The sequence below is a fragment of the Sciurus carolinensis genome, chromosome 12, assembly GCF_902686445.1.
Source record: "Sciurus carolinensis chromosome 12, mSciCar1.2, whole genome shotgun sequence".
Classification (NCBI taxonomy): domain Eukaryota; kingdom Metazoa; phylum Chordata; class Mammalia; order Rodentia; family Sciuridae; genus Sciurus; species Sciurus carolinensis.
Genome location: NC_062224.1, coordinates 21,801,017 through 21,820,052, shown reverse-complemented (window position 1 = coordinate 21,820,052; position 19,036 = coordinate 21,801,017). Strand labels below are relative to the sequence as shown.

Genomic DNA, 19,036 nt, shown 5'->3' with positions numbered 1-19,036 from the left:
GCTATTTTTGTTCTTGGTGATGAAACACATGTTTCAGAAACCATCTTCAGATTATACAAACATAAAAATCCTGGCACCAGGATGATGCTATAATTAAGAATACAGAAATAATCAGAATCACTGGTGTTAACTTTGCTGTAATTACAGATGAAGGTAAGGGGTGACCCAATTGCTTGTGGACAACTGTTTGAATAAATGATCTTGTTGGGAATGACTTCAGGGAAAGAGAGGCAGAAATAGCAGTTTTTGCTGTAACATCTTTTATTTCTACAATGTAATTTTTCATATTTCTCCTGATTATGGATATTTTCCCCTTTCTTGCTACAAAAGGAAAAGGAAAAGGTTTGCTAAGTTACAATGATTCATTAACAACTGCCACAGACCCTCTTGGTGTTCTATAAATGAGATTTCTTGTGTGAAATCATTAATTGCAAAATGTATCTTTTTGTGTTTTTCATTTTGCAGAACAAGGAAAAAGCAATCTGCATGTAACATCAGTGGAAGATGCAGAATGTCGCAGAACCAAGGAGCGCCTTTCTAATGGAAACAATCGTACTTCGGTTTCCAAGTCTTCCCGAAATATCCCAAGGAGACACACTCTAGGTGGGCCCCGAAGTTCCAAAGAAATACTGGGAATGCAAACATCGGAGATGGATAGAAAGAGAGAAGCTTTCCTGGAACATCTAAAGCAGAAGTACCCTCATCATGCCACAGCAATCATGGGCCACCAAGAGAGGCTGAGAGACCAGGTAAGGACATGTGCTATCCCTCCTTACGTACATCAGTCTTCAGTGAGCACAAGGGAATGCTAAGTGACCTTTAGTTTAAAGGGGAAAAATATGGTTTAGTGGACTGTGCCTACTATTTGACTGTTCCAGATCTCTTTTCCAGCTTGGTGTAGCAAAGGTTCAGCCTGAAAGTTCATTCTTCTTTAGCAGTACAGCAAGCAAACAGGAGATCTGACCAGAGAAGAAGGGCCCAGAGAGCTTGCAATTTCCCAGAAGAGTATTCCCATTTCAACCACAGATCCATCTAAAGTGCAGGCAATGAAGGGGTATTACTTTACTGAGTAAAAGCATGGTAACAACTATGATGCACCCTGAAAGCACTGAGTGCTTAGCTCAGCGAATGAGTGGGTAAATGAATGCACCAATGCATAAGTGCATTGTTAGGGCAGAATGGAGCCCAGGATGGTCTCGTGGTGACCACTCTTTCCTTAAGCTGATGTTAGGCTTTTGCTTCTGTTTTTTTTTTCCTCTCTTTTAAATCACAGATGATCCCCTTCTGCATGTTTTGCTTTCTACTGTCTTCAGCTACCTGTTTTCACTGGTTATCTTGACAGCTACACAGATATCATCCAACTGTGGCTGGGGGTGGTTTTGTTTCTTGGCTGTGTGCAATTACTTTTTAGCAGACAGAGCAGGTTTGGGGTCAGAGGAGATGTAAGGCCTCCTCCGTGGACCTCTCTGGCATGTTTTCAGATTGAACTTTGAGTGTAGAGAAGGTAGTCAAGGAAGCAGAGAGCGCTTAGCTGTTGTGCATGGTGGGTGGGCAGGGGGAGGAAGGCAGGCAGCTACTGGTCCCTGCACTCCATGAAGAGAGACACTCTCAGGGTTTGTCCTCTACTCTCTTGTCAGCTAGTTGCCAAAATTATGTCTGACTCCCCTAGCTCTTGATTATCCATGGAAGTGGAAATTGGCATCAGCAGGTATATTTCAATCTATATCCTCAATTTCATTTTCTACCTTAAATGCGTCCTCCTTTCTAGGGACCCTTTATCAGAATGCCAAAAGATGTGAGGTGTGTTCACTCTTTGCTCACACTGCCAAAAGGCAGTAGACTCAGAAGAGGAGAAAAGATCCTGGTGAATGTAAAGACAGGCTGGTGATTAAGTCTTTGGTAATTAGGGAAGGAAGGCTGTCTTCATTTTAAGCATGTACAGAAAATACCTCTATTTTCTGTTGATAGTAGGGTCACTGTGAATCCAGGAAATGGAACCTCTGCTTCTCTCTGCTCTGTTACTTTTTGAGACACAATATGTTATCCAAAGCTGTTCAGATTGAGGAAACTTGAATTCAGGTTAGTTATAGTTATACAATAAGCTAAGGAAAAGTTGGGATTTGAATTGAAATAAGTCTGAACTCAGAATCCACTATCCCACCAGTTAAAAAGTCACAGCTTATAGATTAGATTGTGTGGTTTGACTACACGGGCAGGGGACGTGCTGAGGGGGTATTTGGGGACAGTGCTGAGGTGAAAAAGACTAAGATGTTGAGTGACAAGGGAAATATTTTTATTTAAAAGTTAAAATGTACATCCTGGCGCTGGGGCATCTGCCTATAACCCCAGCTACTAGGGAGTCCAAGGCAGGAGGAGGATTACAAGTCCTAGACTAGCCTGAGTAATTTCGTGAGACCCCTTGCCTCAAAATAATAAAAATGACTGGGGAAGTAGCTCAGTGGTAGAGCATCCCTGGGTTCAATTCCCAGTACTGGGTTCAATTCCCATATATATATATATATATATATATATATATATGTATATATACATATATATATGTATATAAATAAATATACATATGTATGTATTTGGCTGAGAAATACAGAAATTTACCTGTCAAAATGGCATTCTTTTTTATTATATTTCAAAAATATTTCAGTTGTTCTTATTTGCAATGTCATAATTATTGCTACTACTATGATGATGGTAGCTTTGACTAAAAATACTATGTGAGCAGCTAATTGTAACCAGAAAGTTGTGAGGGGTTCATGGTAGCAGATAAAAGGGACATGAATATGGTCTGTGATCTCCAGCTCTGGGCTCTTGTTACATACATTTCCTCCATAGGGATAGCCCTGCCATAGCTGGTCAGCTATCCCTTCCTGGTAATGCAGGATGAACAAAAGCCACATTTTGTCTTTCTTCCTCTTTTGTATTCCATGCTGACTATCCAAAATGGGAGAGATTTTGATGGACAGATCTGTATACATATGTTCTAGTCGTTGCTGGAACAACCAGCATCATGAACACCAGAAATTAACTTGAGCATGGCTGATAAAATTCCTACAGACATCACCTCATCTTCGGTTTTATTTCATTGTTTAGCATCTATTTCCCTGTGCTTTTCCTTTTTGTGGTACTGGGAATTGAACTCAGAGGCTACATTTCTAGTCCCTTTTTTTTTTTTTTTTTTTTTTGAGACAGTGTCTTGCTAAATTGTCAAGATAGCCTCGAACTCACAATCTTCCTACCTCAGCCCCCTTTCCCCAGTAGCTTCCAGTCCTTTGCTTTGTAATAACCTTTGTTCTTCCCAGACCTTCTGACTATGGATTCTCCCAGGCATCCTCTGCAGGAAGAGCACATGGCCAGCCTCAAGGAGGAAGTCAAATTACTTAAGGCTGATATGCATCTCTAGATACTGAGGTTCCCAAAGCACATCCTCCACTGCTGGCTGTGTTCCTGGCTGCTTCTCCAGGAGGTGGCCTTAGTGAGAGCAGCGCCAAAGAGCAAGCAAGAGAGAGAATAAGGTGTTGAAAATGACATGTCTGCTGACTTACAAGAACTGTCTTGGTCATAGGAAAATCTAGGTTTTAATTCCTTGGTGTTAACGACAGTGAGAATTAGAATATGCCTTATGTTTCAAAATCTGAATCCAAACACCAGGAGATTCATGGTTGAAAAACATACATTTGAGTCTTTTTTAAAAAAAAAAAAAGGTGGTCAAGAGTTTTCCTTGGTCTAAGTTATTGAAAAGGTAAGGGTCACTTTAAGGCCCTTCTGCAAGCCTGGGGAGATGCAGTGATCACTAGTGCAGCCTAATGCTTATTTGCATAGGAGTCCCTGTCATCATTCCCAGCTCTCTGCACACTCCTAAACCTTTTGAGTTGTGCAGGCAAATCAGCAGGTGAGGCCTCCTAGCCTGGTGGCTGAGGGGTCACTCTGGAGTGAGACAAGGCTGGATAGAACCCAGCCTTCACTTCCTGCTCATTGTGTGATTTGGGGCTTGTCTTTGTCTGTCTCAGTTCCCTCATTTGACAAAGGACAACAGTACCTCCATCACAGAGGGCTGAGAAAGAAGCCAATGGAACCTCCTACTGAAGATTAAGCTTAGCATTTTGCTGTTCTGGTTTATGGTGTCCAAAAGAAGAGTTTCAGAGGCTGGTATTTCAAAATGAGTATTTGAAATTATTTTACTTTTTATCAACCAGTATTGGAGTACCCGAAGAGGTTTATTTTTCCTCTTGTCAGAAAACAATATATTTCTGAGGCTTATATTTTTCTTTCATTAAAAGCATCAAATTCAGATTTCATTCAGTTTATTTTAAAATCTTGAATGCATTTATTTGGCACTTACCATGGTAAAGGCATCCTGAGGAATACAAACTATAAGGTGGCCCTATTTTCAAGTCAGTTGAAGAAATAATCATTCATGTACCAAGATTAATCCTTCAAGATTCCACCCAAATGTCCGGTCTTTGAGCTGGTCATAATGTCGTGCATCACTGATGTTGTAACATCTAATCATGCCGTTATTGTGCATCTAATTGTGATGTACTACATTTCTTTGTGTTTCTTTCTTCCATCTAGAATACTCTTCTTTTGTTGTTGTTCTGGGAATTAAACCACTGAGCCACATCCCAAGCCCTTTTAAAAAAAATACTTTATTTAGATATAGGTCTCGCTGAGTTGCTTAGAGCCTCAATAAATTGAACTCAAGATTCTCCTGCCTCAGCCACCCAAGCTACTGGGATACAAGCATGTGCTACCATGCCCAGCTACAATACTATTTCAACTTAAAAATTTGATGTGTTCTTTTGTTCAACATCAAGAGGAAAAGAGACTTGAAGGTGTTGCCCTTTAACATGAACATTATGGTGGACCAAAATAAGGAGATAAGAGCATGAACAATAAAGATCAGTAGGGCCAGAAGGCCTTTGCTCTGACTCCCTTCTTCATGGCTACTGCTGTTGAGTGTCCCCCAGGCCTCTGTGGCAGCCCCCTGCTCAGCTAGCCTCTCGTTGGTCTTGCTCATGTGGAAACAGCACCAGAGCCCGCTTAGCTTCTGTGCCTGGTTAGTTCTGCACCATTTGCCATTATTTGCTATAGTCATATGTATCCAACTCTGAAATGTAACTGTGTGACAAGCACAAACTGAAATTCAGGAAACTCTCGGTATGTTTATTCATAAACACCCCAAGTTGTAGTTCATCTTCCTCTTTCAACAACCTCTCAAAAAACTTGATTCACCAGAGAAGAGTTGTTGTATGCAAGTTGGAACTTGTGGCCTTGATTCAGCCTCAACATTATCTATTCCTTTGACTGACTTCTTTTCAGAAGTATACGTATACTTGATTTTGTCAAGAACCATGGAAAGTTAAAGGCAGAGGACAAGAAAAATTTTAACTGCATTTGAATCAGGAGAGCAGGTTTGCAGAGGAGACCTGGTAGACTCAAGGCATTTTGACTCCTGTTTGCTCAAAACTCACAGAAAACTATGAAAAGTATTAACAATGGAGAGAAGAAAACAACTTCTCTACCCTGAATAAAAGAGGCAAATGTCAGGACCTGTGGAATGGATGGCTTTCAGAAGACCCAGCATACAGAGAATGAGACAGGAAAGGAGAGCTAATGGAGGAATGCATGCTACCAAGGACTCTTATGACCTTGACCTCCCCTTCAAATAGAGAAAACTCTCCAATGAAAAGCAGGGTTAATAGAAAAGAGAAGCAGTGATTACTAGACCTCAACACTTCCAATCATAGAAAGACCATGGTTTAAATGACTTTGCTGTGAGCCTCAGAGACTTTGAATGCCACACACTGAAGAGGGAGGGTGATATGCTTTCAGGACAAAGCAAGTAACATATTTTTGTGCAGAGGTTTTTTTGATGTCACAAACCTGAACAGTGGGTGCAGCCTGCCTCTGCTATTTCTTCCTTTTGCACACCATTTTTCCATAACCAGTTGGCCTCTTTCAGATATAAGTTTTAAGAAAAAAGAGTCAGTAGGAGATGTATGTCTTAAAACTATATTGATCAGGATAGTCTAGATTATGCTTCATAACAAATAAGTCTTGTAGTTCATTTGTGGTAGTTCATGGATCGACACAAAAATGTTTTGTTTCTTACACACACAAAGTATTGTCACTTGTGGGCAGCTTTGCAGAGAAGCTATTTGTACAATGACTTATTAATTCTGGCTCCTTCTGGCTTGTGATGATGCTGTCTCAGTGCACAATCTGCCTAGTGCCAGTGGGTATGAAATTTAGTCATGATCCTTAAAGGCTGAAGTGCCAGTCTCCTGCTTGCATCTTCCTTTAATAATTTGGAGAACAAAAGGAACTTTCAGTAAAGAGGCAGTGACATAAAGGGTGGGTAGCAGCTGAGACGGATGAACACTGGGAAATTGCTACTATTGCCAGAGCAATACCAGCAGATGGAGGGACCATGGTGTCGGAGAATCACCAGTCGTAGTTACAGAATTTCTATTAGTGTGTGTATAGCATGTGCTTAATAAAATCCTAGAGCCCTGTGAGTAAAGAATGTGATATTTGGAAGAATCAGTATAAAAATATTTCTGGTCCTCAGAGAAATATCAAATAATCTTCATGTAGCTAAAGGAATGAGCATGTTGTTAGTGATCAGAAATAATAGTCGCCTAAATCTGCATATGATGAAAATCAATAGTAAAATCATGAACAGAAAGAATAGTCTAATACTTATGGGACTAGATGTAGGAGCTTACCTGGAAATGTTTTCAGAGGACTGACATTTTGAATTGTGACTTAAAGGTTGTAGGTAGAGTGCTTGCCTAGCACGTGTGAAGCTCTGGGTTTCAACCCAACATCCCCACCAAAAACAAAAACAAAACAAACAAACAAACAAAAAAACAGTTGCGGAGTTGTGGAAGCATATCTCAGAAGATTTGGAATATCAGTGAGTGAACAGACAGAAATCCAGGGGTAGCAGTTTTACTTGCAGAATTGACCTTCGGTTGACGTTGATCATTCAGGATACAGCCAAGAGAAAAAAGGATCCTAAGGGGGATCATTCATAATGTGTGCCTTTTGATCCATGTTTAATTGGGTGCCACCAACCTCAACATTCACTTTCATTTTAATTAGTGTTGTAGAAGAACAAGAGAGCACATCTTAAGAAGAGTGCTATATTAAGAGCACTGCAAAAAAAAAAAAAGTCAAAATAAAATTCTACTGGAAAACCTGCTAAGGAGTGTCCAGGAGTAGGTGGGAAAGTAGGGGGAGGCAAGAACCAAAGTGTAGTTATGCAGTGGCAGGAGACACCTGGGAAATGGTAATCAGCAAAACCTAGAGAAAATTGCCACTAAATTAGATGGAAATTTTCCATATTGAGGGATCTAAAAAAGACCAGTGTGATTTAATCCGATACGTAGATAGAGAACGCACATTGCAAAAGTCTAAATTATCTTTCCTCTCTTCACTGATCAAGCTTACTTCCTGGCCATTGATTCATTTATTCTTCCTCCTGCAGGTGTGGTGTTCTTGGATTAAATTCAGTCAAATGGTTATTTGTCATGGACCTACAGGCTGAGCTCAGCTTTGGGCATTATATAAAAAGTACAAAACCCAACATCTGACCTGCCAAGGATACATCTCTTTAATGGAAAGAGTATGAGCTGTGTGTGATAAAACTGAGTTTATATATGCTGGGATGCTCTTAGCTGCTAGGTTGTAGTGAGTCAATTTCCCTGAGGCTTTTTCTTAACTATAGCATCAGACAAACAATATGACCGAAATGAGGATTAGATGACGTTAATTCTTCTCCACTGTAGCAGGTGTTAAAGACATGTCAAAACCCTTCTCATTAAGGGGAAGGCATTCTGGTTGGAAAACCAGGGCCAGGACACCTGGACATCTCCAATCTGGAAGTTCTGGATTGCAGTGATGTAGACCAGCTTTATGTACATATGTCTTCTACAGAATCCTAGGTCTCCAGGCTGTTAGTGGTTGGTTGAAGAATGGGGAGAAAGTTTTAAATTGGGGGAAAAGTCTTGGTTAATCAAAGTAAAATGAATTTCTACAGGATGGACCAGATCTCTGTTGTCGTTACTCATTCTGCAGTACTGGGATTGAACCCAGGGGCTGTCTACCACCTCAGCCTTTTCTATTTTTATTTTGAGACAGTATCTAAGTTGCCCAATTTTTTTTTTTTTTTTTTTTTTTTTGGCTTTGAATTTGCAATGCTCCTGCCTCAGCCTCCGCAGTAGCTTGGATTATAAACCTTTTCCTCTGCATGCCCTCTAGGCCAGGTCTTTAATATGCAAACAGACATAACTGGTGAGTCTCAGGTAGAGATACTGGGGGCAGGTGGATAAGAAATGAAATACTCAGCACTGGGACTGGGGGTGTAGCTCAGTGGTAATGGGCTTGCCTAACATACATGGGGTCCTGGTTTGATCCTCAGAACTGCAAAAATAAAATAAAATGTTCAGTGTTTCCCCAAAAGTATTGCTTTAGGGACTCATGTTTTATGGAATATGCATTAGGAAATGGTAATATGTATCTCAAAAGTTTGCTGGAGCACAGAGCACTGAAGAGAGCTGTGTGAAGAAAAGATTTCACACTGGAGATCAGAATTTGAATGGAATCTCTTGGAATGATGGAAGACTCCAAGAGATAGGAGCCTTTTCCTAATTATTTCCCCAATGCCCAGTCCATAGCAGGTATATAAACATATCTGTGTCAAGGATACTGATAGCTCAGAATTTGAATGAATAGGATGAAGACATGAGGGCATTCTGTTGGAGAAGAGGGGTCAGGAGAAGCAATGTTGAGACAATGTATATGGCTTCCTTATGGCTCAGGGGGTAGGACAATCTAAGTGAGATAGAAATAACCTTTGGTGAAGCAGGAAATCAGTGGATTCAAGGAGAAGGAAGCTAGATGGTGTTGAGCTTTGAACAGCAGGAGAAAGTGCTAATCCACCAGCAGATACAGGCCCTGTGGTAGCCTTGAGTATGGCAGTAGGGTAAAAGCAAAGTTAAAGGTCAGCCTCTTAGTACTCCGCGAGGGGAATGATGGGAGGAGTCTGATGCTGGCCTGGAAGTGACTTCAGTGTCCACATCCACAGTGATAGGCCCACGGCGGTAGCTGGAGCAGAGCTCAGCCAGAATTGCATGCCAACACACATATTTGGAAGAAAAATGGGAACCATGTCGTGCGTGATAGGAAGAGGAAGGCGGTGTGAGAGGGCTGATGCAGGCATAGCAGAGAGGATCAAATCCCTCCAAGGGTCCCCCAAGGCCTGGGTTCCGGTCCCGCTCTGCCTTCGACCTTGGCCAGGACCTTTAGCAAGTCACCTGTATCATCTGACCATGTTGTGTGGAAACACTGGAGAACCAGAGAACTATGAAGTACCACTAGCAATACTCATGAGAGAAAGGGGTGGCAAATGACACCCGAGTGTCCACTCTTGGGGTCAGTTGATGGGGTGGAATTTGGAGAAAAAGATCTAGTCTGGAGCTTGTGGATTTTTCTTTCTTTTTTTTTTTTAATTTATTTATTTTGATTCATTGTAAACAAATGGGGTAAAACTTCTCTCATGTCTCCCCTTGGCGGGGTTCTCACAGCCCCGAGTTAGCAGCAGCCTCACTTTACACTCTCGTCCCAGCATTTCTGTCCCATCAGGCCCGCTTTCTTCTTCTTTCCAGTCCCCTAATCTGTGGTTTTCAAGGGGGAGCCGCCAGCCCTCCACAGGTGTGAAAGCCAACTGTGCAAGCGTTGTCTGCCTCAACTTTGAACTGAGGGCTGATTTTGGCGAAGTATGGAGAGGGGGATGCAGTTCTTTGCCATACCAGGAGGATTTGCTTTGTGTCATTCTTGCACCAAAGAAGTATTTCTGCATGAATGCAGTGGGCAAACGATCTTGCTTCATGAGTTATGTGCTGACGTCACAGCTGGGACAGCCAAGAGTCATGCTCAAACTACACCCAGAGGCTGAAGGGAGAGAAGGTGAATGGCGTGTGTCAGTCGGTAGTGGTTGCAGGAGAGAAATGAAGGGCTTACATGTGCTGTCCTGATGGGCAACGGATTCCATGTTTTGTGTCCACCCTTCATCTTCCTTCTTCCTCCATTTCTTTGTTCCTTTTCTCTTTTCCTTTTTGTTTTTAAGCATTTCAAGTAAACCAGAACTTTCTCTTACACAAAAGCATGCTGAATATAGAAAGTGTGAGAATCATTAACTTGTTCAAAGACCAACATGGTCTTTCTCCCTGACTCTTTCTCCAATTCTCCACAAAACACCTGTTTTCCTTCTGGTTAATACCAAGAATTTAGTGCCCATATATAAGCTCTCAGGGAGCAAAAGACTTTTGTGTTCTCTCCTCTCAAATTTACCTGCTTCCTTTTCTTCTTTTTCTCCTCCTCCTCCTCCTCCTCCTCCTCCTCCTCCTCCTCCTCCTCCTCCTTCTTCTTCTTCTTCTTCTTCTTCTTCTTTTTCTTCCTTCTCCTCCACCTCTTCTTCTTCTTCATCATCATCTTACTCTTTGCATGTGGATAGCAGTATTGGGGAATCGATCTGGGAGCATTCTACCTCTGAGCTATATCCTCAGTCCTTTTAAAAAATTCCCTTTGAGACAAGGTCTCCTAAGTTGCTGAGGCTGGTCTTGAACTTCAATCCTCCTGAGTAGCTGGGATTACAGGCATGCACCACCGTGCCTGGCTACATTTATTATTTTCAAATTATTGTCTGCTATCTTGTTATTTTTAACTTATATCTCAATTTCCTTTTCCTAGTTTTTATAGTTATCTTGATTTTTCTCTTATTATTTCTTTTAATGAGTATTAAATTTAGTTTTAGTGTTTCTCTTTTAATAATGGACACATTAAAGGATATAGGTTTCCTGACACCAGTTTGTTCAGTGTCCTGTGGTTTTGCAGGAAATATTTTCTGTTTCATTGTTTTAAAGAAAGTTGAAAAGTTTTTAATTTTTATTTTGATTTGAAGGGTTGACTGACCCTTAAAATTGATTTTAAGCTTATGGATGTGATCAGAGAATGTTTATCAAATTTCTACTTTAAAATTTTTTTAATGGTTTGTTAATTTTTTTTGGATAGCCAAATACATAATGGAAGTTTCTAGGTGTTTCAGAGTCATAGAAGAGTATCTGTTCTATGTTTATTAAACAGACATGTCTGTACATACACATACAACACATGCCTCGTGTGTTGTTTCTATCATTTTTCTCAGTTATTATTTTTCAAGTCTATCTAATTCTAAGTGAAATACAATAATATCTTCTATAATTTCATTCTTATCCTATTCTTGCATACCTAAAAATTTTACTCTACATTTTTCTTGTATGTTGCAAACAAACTTGTTACGATTCAATATCTTCATAAATTGTCTTTTAACAGTAGTGTTTGATAATTTTTTTAAATGTCATCACACTTCAATTGAGGATGTAGCTCAGTACACTGTTGGGCACATGCTTAGCATGGGTAAGACACTGTGTTCAGTACCCAGCACAATAAATAAATAAATAAATAAATTAATTAATTAATTATATCTATATACACACACATATAATCACTTTTTTTTAACACCTTTATTTATTCATATGTGGTGCTGAAGTTCGAAGCTAGTGCTTCGCACATGCCAGGCAAGCACTCTACCACTGAGCTACAACTCCACCCTATAATCACTGTTGATTTATATTTGTTTGCATTTGTTAGGAATTGCATGTCACTTTGTTTTGCTTCTTAAAATCCAGTTTGTTAGTTTTAATGGGAGAATTCAGTCCATTAACATTGTGTATAACCACCAGTGGATTTGATTATTGCCCTTCATCTTAATTTGATAGCAAATTTGTCCATTTTTCTCTAATTAGATACAGTTCATGCTGGGTATATGCTAAACAGTTGTTTGAGTTTAGGTCTTGATCAGCTATATTTGAAATGACAGTAGGTGCTCTAAGTGAAAATGACTTAGGTTTGGGATCTATGCCAGAAAACAAGACTGTAGAGATATGTACTGGAGTTATCTGCTGTGTTTGTCATGGTTCTCCAGAGAAACAGAACCAATGCAATTCCTTTTTCTTCAGGGAAGCAGTCTACTCTTAGGGTCTTCTAGTGATTGAATTAGGGCGGGTAATCTGCTTTCGTCAAAGTCTACTGATTTAAATGTTAATCACGTCTTAAAAATACCTTCCCAACAATATCTAAGTCTGGTATTTGACCAAACAATTGGGCACTATAGCCCAGCCAAGTGACACATGAAATTAACTGCAGCAATAGACAAAACATGAATGAGTAATTTCTAAAACAAATAACAAAATCAAAAACAGCAGAAAGATCAAGGTCTTCACATTAAGGAATTAACACAGTTGGTTTCCACTGATACAGTCAAAAGTCCAAATACCCTTATTTTTTGGTGATACCTAGAGTATGTTCCAACTTATAAAATGTATGCTTTTTTTTTCTTTCTTTCTTTCTTTTGAGTGTTTGTCAGTTTTTCTTTAGACCAGAACTTTAGATTGCAAATATTTCTTGAGTATCTGGTGTTGCATCAGCCGTATCTTCTTCCCAGGAATCTGTTGGCCCTGGGGTTATGAGGGCTGAGCTCTCTGAGTTGCAGTGCCTTACCCCTGCTTGGTGCAATCTTTGCATGTCTGCACACAGCCTGAAGCTAAGTAAATGCCTCTCCTCCCCTGCTCCTGCTGTGCAGATACAGCATCCTTGTCTGCCTTGCCAGAGCCTGGTACCATCTGTTGACTCTATATCTGGGCAGATCTATAGAAGGTCTGTGTTTACACTTTGCAACCCAATATGTACTTTCAGGTAAGTCTAAGAAATAAATACTTCTGGCATGGATTAATTTACTTAGGATTTTAGTATCCTCAGTTATGAGCAGTTTTATTCAGCTAGGAGTATCAGTGTCTGGTTAAGCACAGGTGTTCTGAGTTCAAATCTCAGGTCAATCTAGGTTCAAATTGAGACTCCAGCACTTAGTAGCCATGTAAACCTGTTCCAGTTACCTCTCTTTGAGGCTCACTTTCTCCATATTTCATAATACTATTGTGAAACTTAAATGGAACAAGGATTGGTTATTTGAATGATAAAAGTTTTGGTTTTTCTAGTCAAAGAAATATTCCTTTTCTACATGACAATTTCTACTTGTGTTTCCTAAGAAACAAAAATTCAGACTCCTAACCTCTTTCACCAGTTATTTGTATGCTTGTATTTTCAGGGTCGTTTTTAGTGAGCTGTTTTCTACCTGTGTTACAAAATAGATTCGTTGAAATAAATTCAAGAGAAAGAAACTAATTTGCTTCCCAAGGCAATTGTAGATACCTATGATGTTGCTAAATATAGAAACAAAATAATAGCTCATAACATACATTTCTTGAGCTCTGACTTAGTTGGCGTGGTGCCAAGTCTCAAGCAAATCATGCCATTAAGGGGGACTCGGCTTGATGTTTTCCTCATTTGGAGCCAGGAAGAAAATCATTACTGGCCTGGTCACCTCTAATCAAGTCTTGGCATTTCTGCCCAGCTCTCATGCATTGTCCTTATTGTTGAGATTGTTGTTGCCCAAAACATTCCCCACACTAAATAGTCCAAGATTCTCACATCACCGTCATGATGTCATCCTTGGTTACAAATTCTTCAGTCATCGTTTACCTCTGCCTGCCTGCCCATGAATGAGTTAACCAAGTTGCTTTCACCTCTAAATTATTTCTGTGAATCCATGTGCCTTTCACATCCTGATTCTTTTGGATCTCTTTTCCAAGCTGACTTCAGTAAGCAAAAGCCGAGATATTGTAATTTCCTAAATAACCCAAAGGGAAGATTTGGCCTATTATAACAACTCTGATTGTCGAATCAGCTTTCACATGCTCTTGTCTCTAATGGAACTTTGAGGAATAACCGTAATTGAATTGTACCTCCACACCATCTGCAGATTTCACCGCATAAAACCTAGATCTGGTTCTCTTGTTTGTTTCATGTTGTGTTTGTGCCCCATTGAATAAAGCATAAGCTTGGGCTTCATCTGGATGTATTTTCAACTCACAGAGGCAGTAATTGAATCTCTGACAATAGCCTTGCCTCCCTGGAGTATCCCAACTCTGGCTGCTTTATTAAACCAGTCTACTTCTTGGTTCCCTTCAAAGGTAATGTCCCATCTGTTGACTGTGAGCTGTGGCAATGCAAAACTCAGAATCATCAGAGGATGGGATCCAAAGCATCTTTAATTCCCCCTATGGAGAGAGCCATTCAGGGTTTCTGAAATGGTTGCATCGCTCTCTCTGTCAATAGCAGCGCAACTCAGCAAAGGTGGAGAGATTCATATTTGCTCGCTAACCTTTGAGGACATGTACTGCTGGGCCTGGTGCAGTTTGCAGCAGGATCTTGGACAAGTCAGAGCAGGCAGTTCTTTTGGCTATTGCTGCTTCTCTGCAGTGTCGAATTGGATTCTGCTTGAGGCTACCTTAAAGTGCTCCTTAGTTCTTCTGTGTGTTGTTTCATTCAGCTCCTGGTTCAGTCCCACTGAAGAACTTTATGCTATGGCATGTGACAGCCACTGGATAAGATTATGATAAATTCCTGTGGGCTTGGACCCAACTCCACCCAAACCTTTTTGGGTCCTCAGGGTCAGTAATCTTAGACTTGAGGAATATGAGTTGTCTCTAGTGAATTTAGAGGTGAAACGAGAATGCCGAGTTCAGTGTTACCTAGAGGGTTTTGTACAAATCTGGCAGAAGTTTGTCCAAACCTTTGTGCAAACAGTAAGGATTCTGTAAAATTTGAGATAGTGAAAGGTGAATGAATGAATGAAAGAGGATTGAATATCTTTTAGAACTTGCTGACCATTCCTCAAAAGCCAAAAATAGATTTCAGTGTTATTTTAGTAACTTACATAAACCAGGTTAGACATTGCAAAAGATGTGGGTGTGTTAGGAAAGAGTTAAAAAGTTCTTCCTTGGCAACTGGCAACTGCAGAGGCCAAGGGAAAATGTACACAGGCGCGCACACACACACACACACATACAACACATACACAGGCTCAGGCAGGGAACCTGTTTTGCAAGTTTTGTTGGTAAAAAAAGTAGGAAGGGGGTTGCTGGAGAGCCGAGTGGGAAAGCCTTAGAAGTATCAATTGAAGATTTTTCAAAACCTGAGTTTTCAAAGTAACTTTATCCTGCAGAGAGAGGCACACATGTGCCTCTGTAGTTTTTTTCTTCCCCTGATTAAGTGCATTGTTAGACAGGGAGGGGCAGATTAACGAATGCCTATAATTTTGATCATTGTTTTCTGCAAAACAGCTCAGGCTTTGAAAATGAAGCCATCGTTCTTGCTAAGTTTCTGCCAACAGCACAAATTACACTGTGCAGAGATCCAAAGCCCCTAAAAAGGTTTCATTAATGAACAATTTCAGGCGATTGTTTAAGTCTTTGCCTGACAGGTAACGTTGGCATGTAGGCAGGTGGGGTTAGAGTTTCCATGGAGATTTATGATGTCATGCTTGAAAGAGCATGTCAAGACAGCCAATTTAACAAGTAGCTACTCAAAAAGTCCTATAGGCTACAAGTAGGTTTTATGCAAATGACAAGAGTTTTACTGGGAAAAACTGCAAAAGAAAACAGCGGAGACATGGAGGGGGGGTTACCTGACAGCTCGGAAGGATGACCCCGGAGTGCAGTAGAGACGAAAACTTCCAGAAGACGAGTTAGATTTTCTGCCTTAACTGCCGCCTCACCTGTGGAGCTCTGGGTGCAGGTAAATATGTGTCTTTTTTTTTCCTTCCGAGTTATTGCCAAAAATTATTTGGAAACCTTGTGGTCTGTTTCTGTGCATTGTTCGCTTGGCAGGAAGAACTGAATAAGCACAGCTTTCCCACACCGAATGTTGAGCTTCGGGGCTGTTTTAAGGGCTTTTTTTTGTTGTTGAATGAACGGAGATTTTTGAATAGGACTGAAAAACAAGAGATGCATTATGCATTATGCTGATTGTGCCCTGTGAATAATGTTGTAAGAATGCCATAGATAAGGATTAAAGTGACCATCTGAGAATTGAGATACTATACATATTTGTTGATTATTCCCATATGTTGTGCATGCGTTTTCTTTTACTCCAAAATTGGGACTACATATATTTTCTGTATGTTCACCTTGTAAAATACCCCAAAATAAAATCCTTGTAATATCACAGAAATCGTCTTAGAATCAGGCTTAGGAACGTTGCATGTTTGTGTTGTTTTGTTTTAATGGATATTGTATACTTATCTCATAGAGGCACTTCCTGAGACTAGAAAAAAATTCCTGTTTGAGATATTCATTTCTGGACTTTGAGGGAAACCGGAGTTCTGAATTCTGGGAAAAGAGATAAAGTCTTCTTGGGGGAAGAGGGGAGCATTGGTGATAAAGGTGGTTTGTTTGTAAAGCGTGCTTTAAATAAGAAACCTCCACACCTGGGAGTTGGGGGGGGCGGGTTCTGTTTGCATCAGGCACACTGAAGTGGGCTCAACAGTCTTGGCAGCCATTTGAGTGTGATAAAGATCACTCGGGTGACTGCAGATCAGGGAGTTAGTTGAGCGACAGCAGTTGAGGTGAGCAGTTAGGTTCATCAAGCTTAAAAAAAACACAAAGAGAACTCATTTGTCTCTTACAGTACTTGAAGTTAAAGCACAGAATTTAAAGATACATGTGCAATGGGAATTTGGACTTTTGAAACAAAATTACTTGGGAGCAAGCCGATAGGCTTTAAAGTGTTTTAGAAACTGTAATATCCAAACATGAGACCTCCTGAAATTTTACAGTTGAATAACATGGATTAGCGCTGGAATTGCCATTTGTATGAAATTGTGGTTGCCATAGTTATTGCAGAACAGTGAACGATAAAGGGGACTTTGCAGCCTGGCATTGCCACTTATTAACTGTGTAAACTTGGGAAAAGTAAATTCGCGTCCCTAAGCCTCCGTTTTCACCTCTATAAAGTGGGGGTAACAATAGCAACATTGTAGCATGATTCTAAGCATTCATGCTTCATGCGTTAGAGATTGTTTTTATTTACTATTTATAAGGCACTATTTATAGTGTCCCCCTCCCCAATCCTTTATCTTATCATTACAACAGCCCAGTGAGACTCTCAGAGTCTTTTATTCCCACTTTACAGATGAAGAAACCATATATCATTGAGAGAAAGAAAAACAAAACATAAATAAACCATTCTGCCTTTTTTCCTTATTTTAAGGAGCATAGAAAAAATTAATGTGACTAATATAATTCCCAGCAGCAGGCAATTATTTCTATAAATTAATTAAAATACAAAATGTTAAGTGTGTCAAAGGAGCTAGGTTTTTTTTTTTTTTTTTTAACCAAGTTAATTATGCTCATGTCTTTTTCCTGGAGATGCTATAGACATAATATTAATTTACTTTTTACTGGTTCCTATTGAAGGAGCTCTAGTCCACTGCATGGATTCGAATTTTAAAACTTTATCTGCCTCAAATTTCTCTCAGCCCCAAGAGCAGAGTCAGGTTTGATGTTACAGGTATTTGCTGAGCAGGAACCTGAGTCGAGTGGGGGGAGGGGTGGTGGTGGCTGGGAGTTCCACAGGGTACAGAAGCCAGCCAGGAGTTGGACACAAGGTCCCTTTACTCCCTTTGTGTTCTGGGTGTTGGCACCTCTTCCCTTGTCTTCATCCCAGACGGATACACAACCCATAATTATATTCTGCATCCATTGTGTAGCAGAGACAAATATGGTTTTCATTGTGTTATTTTTAGCAGTTGTGTTTCTAGCCAGGGAAAATACTTTATTAGTTCCAGAGTTTTTCTAGCAACTTTTCCAATTTTTCCAGTTTTTCCATGTCATGCTATTTAGAATAATTCAGGTTCCATACCGCTGGAAGGAGGGTCTTTTAGCAGGAGTCATGGGTGGGCCCATCAAGTGGAATTATAACGAACATCTTTTGACATCTGAACCGCTGAGGCTGGGCCCACTGATTGACAGATAACCTCAGTGGTCAGATGAATTCGGCCGTGAGGCTGACTTCAGCACACTGTAGGGATACGGGTGAAAAGCTCTGGTTATCTAATCTCAAGGGCAGATCTAGAAGTCTGAAAGCAAATATATATTTCATTCAAAGTTTCAGAACTGCAAAGCAGCAATTTTGAGGTGGAAGGAGAGCCAGGAAATCTAACACCAATGGCGCACCAAAATTCCAAATAGGCTTGGAATCACTAATGAGCATTCTTATTCATTTTTTTTTTAATCCTGCAGACCATGTTTTAAAACTCCACTGAAACTTCGTATTGCACATACTTGTGGTGGTGATCAGAGATATCTTTGATCAGTAAGCAGAGATAACTTCCAGGAGGGCACTTTGCACCTGGCAGTGCTTCGGTATTTGCGTAGTCAGAGGATCCGTGCTCAGTGGTTGAAGAATCGGGCTGTGGGGACTGCAAACCCGGGTCCATTCCTCACTCACAGCACACGTTTTCCATTGAAGAAGTAACCCTGTAGGTTTGTTCATATTCCAAATAAATCCAGCATCTGAATTTGAAAAGTTTCCTAATAGAGGAGTTTGTGATCTTTAAGTATTATATTATTCTCTTGTAAAAAACTGTTTTGAAAATCCCATGTAAGTTATTTGTAAGTTACTTCTTCAAAAAGAAAGGGACTGGAGTCTTCCGTGCCGGAAATGGAACTAGAAATTTTTCTCTGACTGGCTGTTGAGGAATCAGAGAGCAGAAAGTTCTGAGTGGGAGGGAAGCTGCTTCTTGAGGGTAGTTTTCATGGTTATTCATCAATTGAACTCCATGAGGGACACCCCAGTTTTACTTCTGTGTATGTGACCAGGGCCTCACACAGTCCTGGCAAATGCGCTAGGCAGAGCAACACCTGAAGCCCTGAAGGCAGGATTCTGTCACTACTAAATCTGCTCTCCCTCCTGGTTTCATAACCAAAGAGATAAGCCCCACGTTGGTTCATTACGACAGTTGTGTGATGTTAGGGCAGCTGGAGGTCTTGAGACCTGTGGGATATCTTGGGAAGAATGG

General features: G+C 40.4%; 1 protein-coding gene across 9 annotated transcripts in view; it reads left to right on the top strand.

Moving 5' to 3' along the window:
* The window catches only part of Kiaa1217 (KIAA1217 ortholog), a 293,338-nt gene that overhangs the window by 8,609 nt on the left and 265,693 nt on the right, over nucleotides 1–19,036 (top strand). For 8 of the 9 annotated variants that reach the window (XM_047520201.1, XM_047520203.1, XM_047520202.1 and 5 more), the window contains exon 2: nucleotides 466–749. In XM_047520201.1, coding sequence (XP_047376157.1) covers nucleotides 466–749 — 284 coding nt within the window. Of the gene's footprint in view, nucleotides 1–465; nucleotides 750–15,390; nucleotides 15,754–19,036 lie in introns of those variants that run through there. The other variant, XM_047520197.1, reaches the window with a different exon arrangement.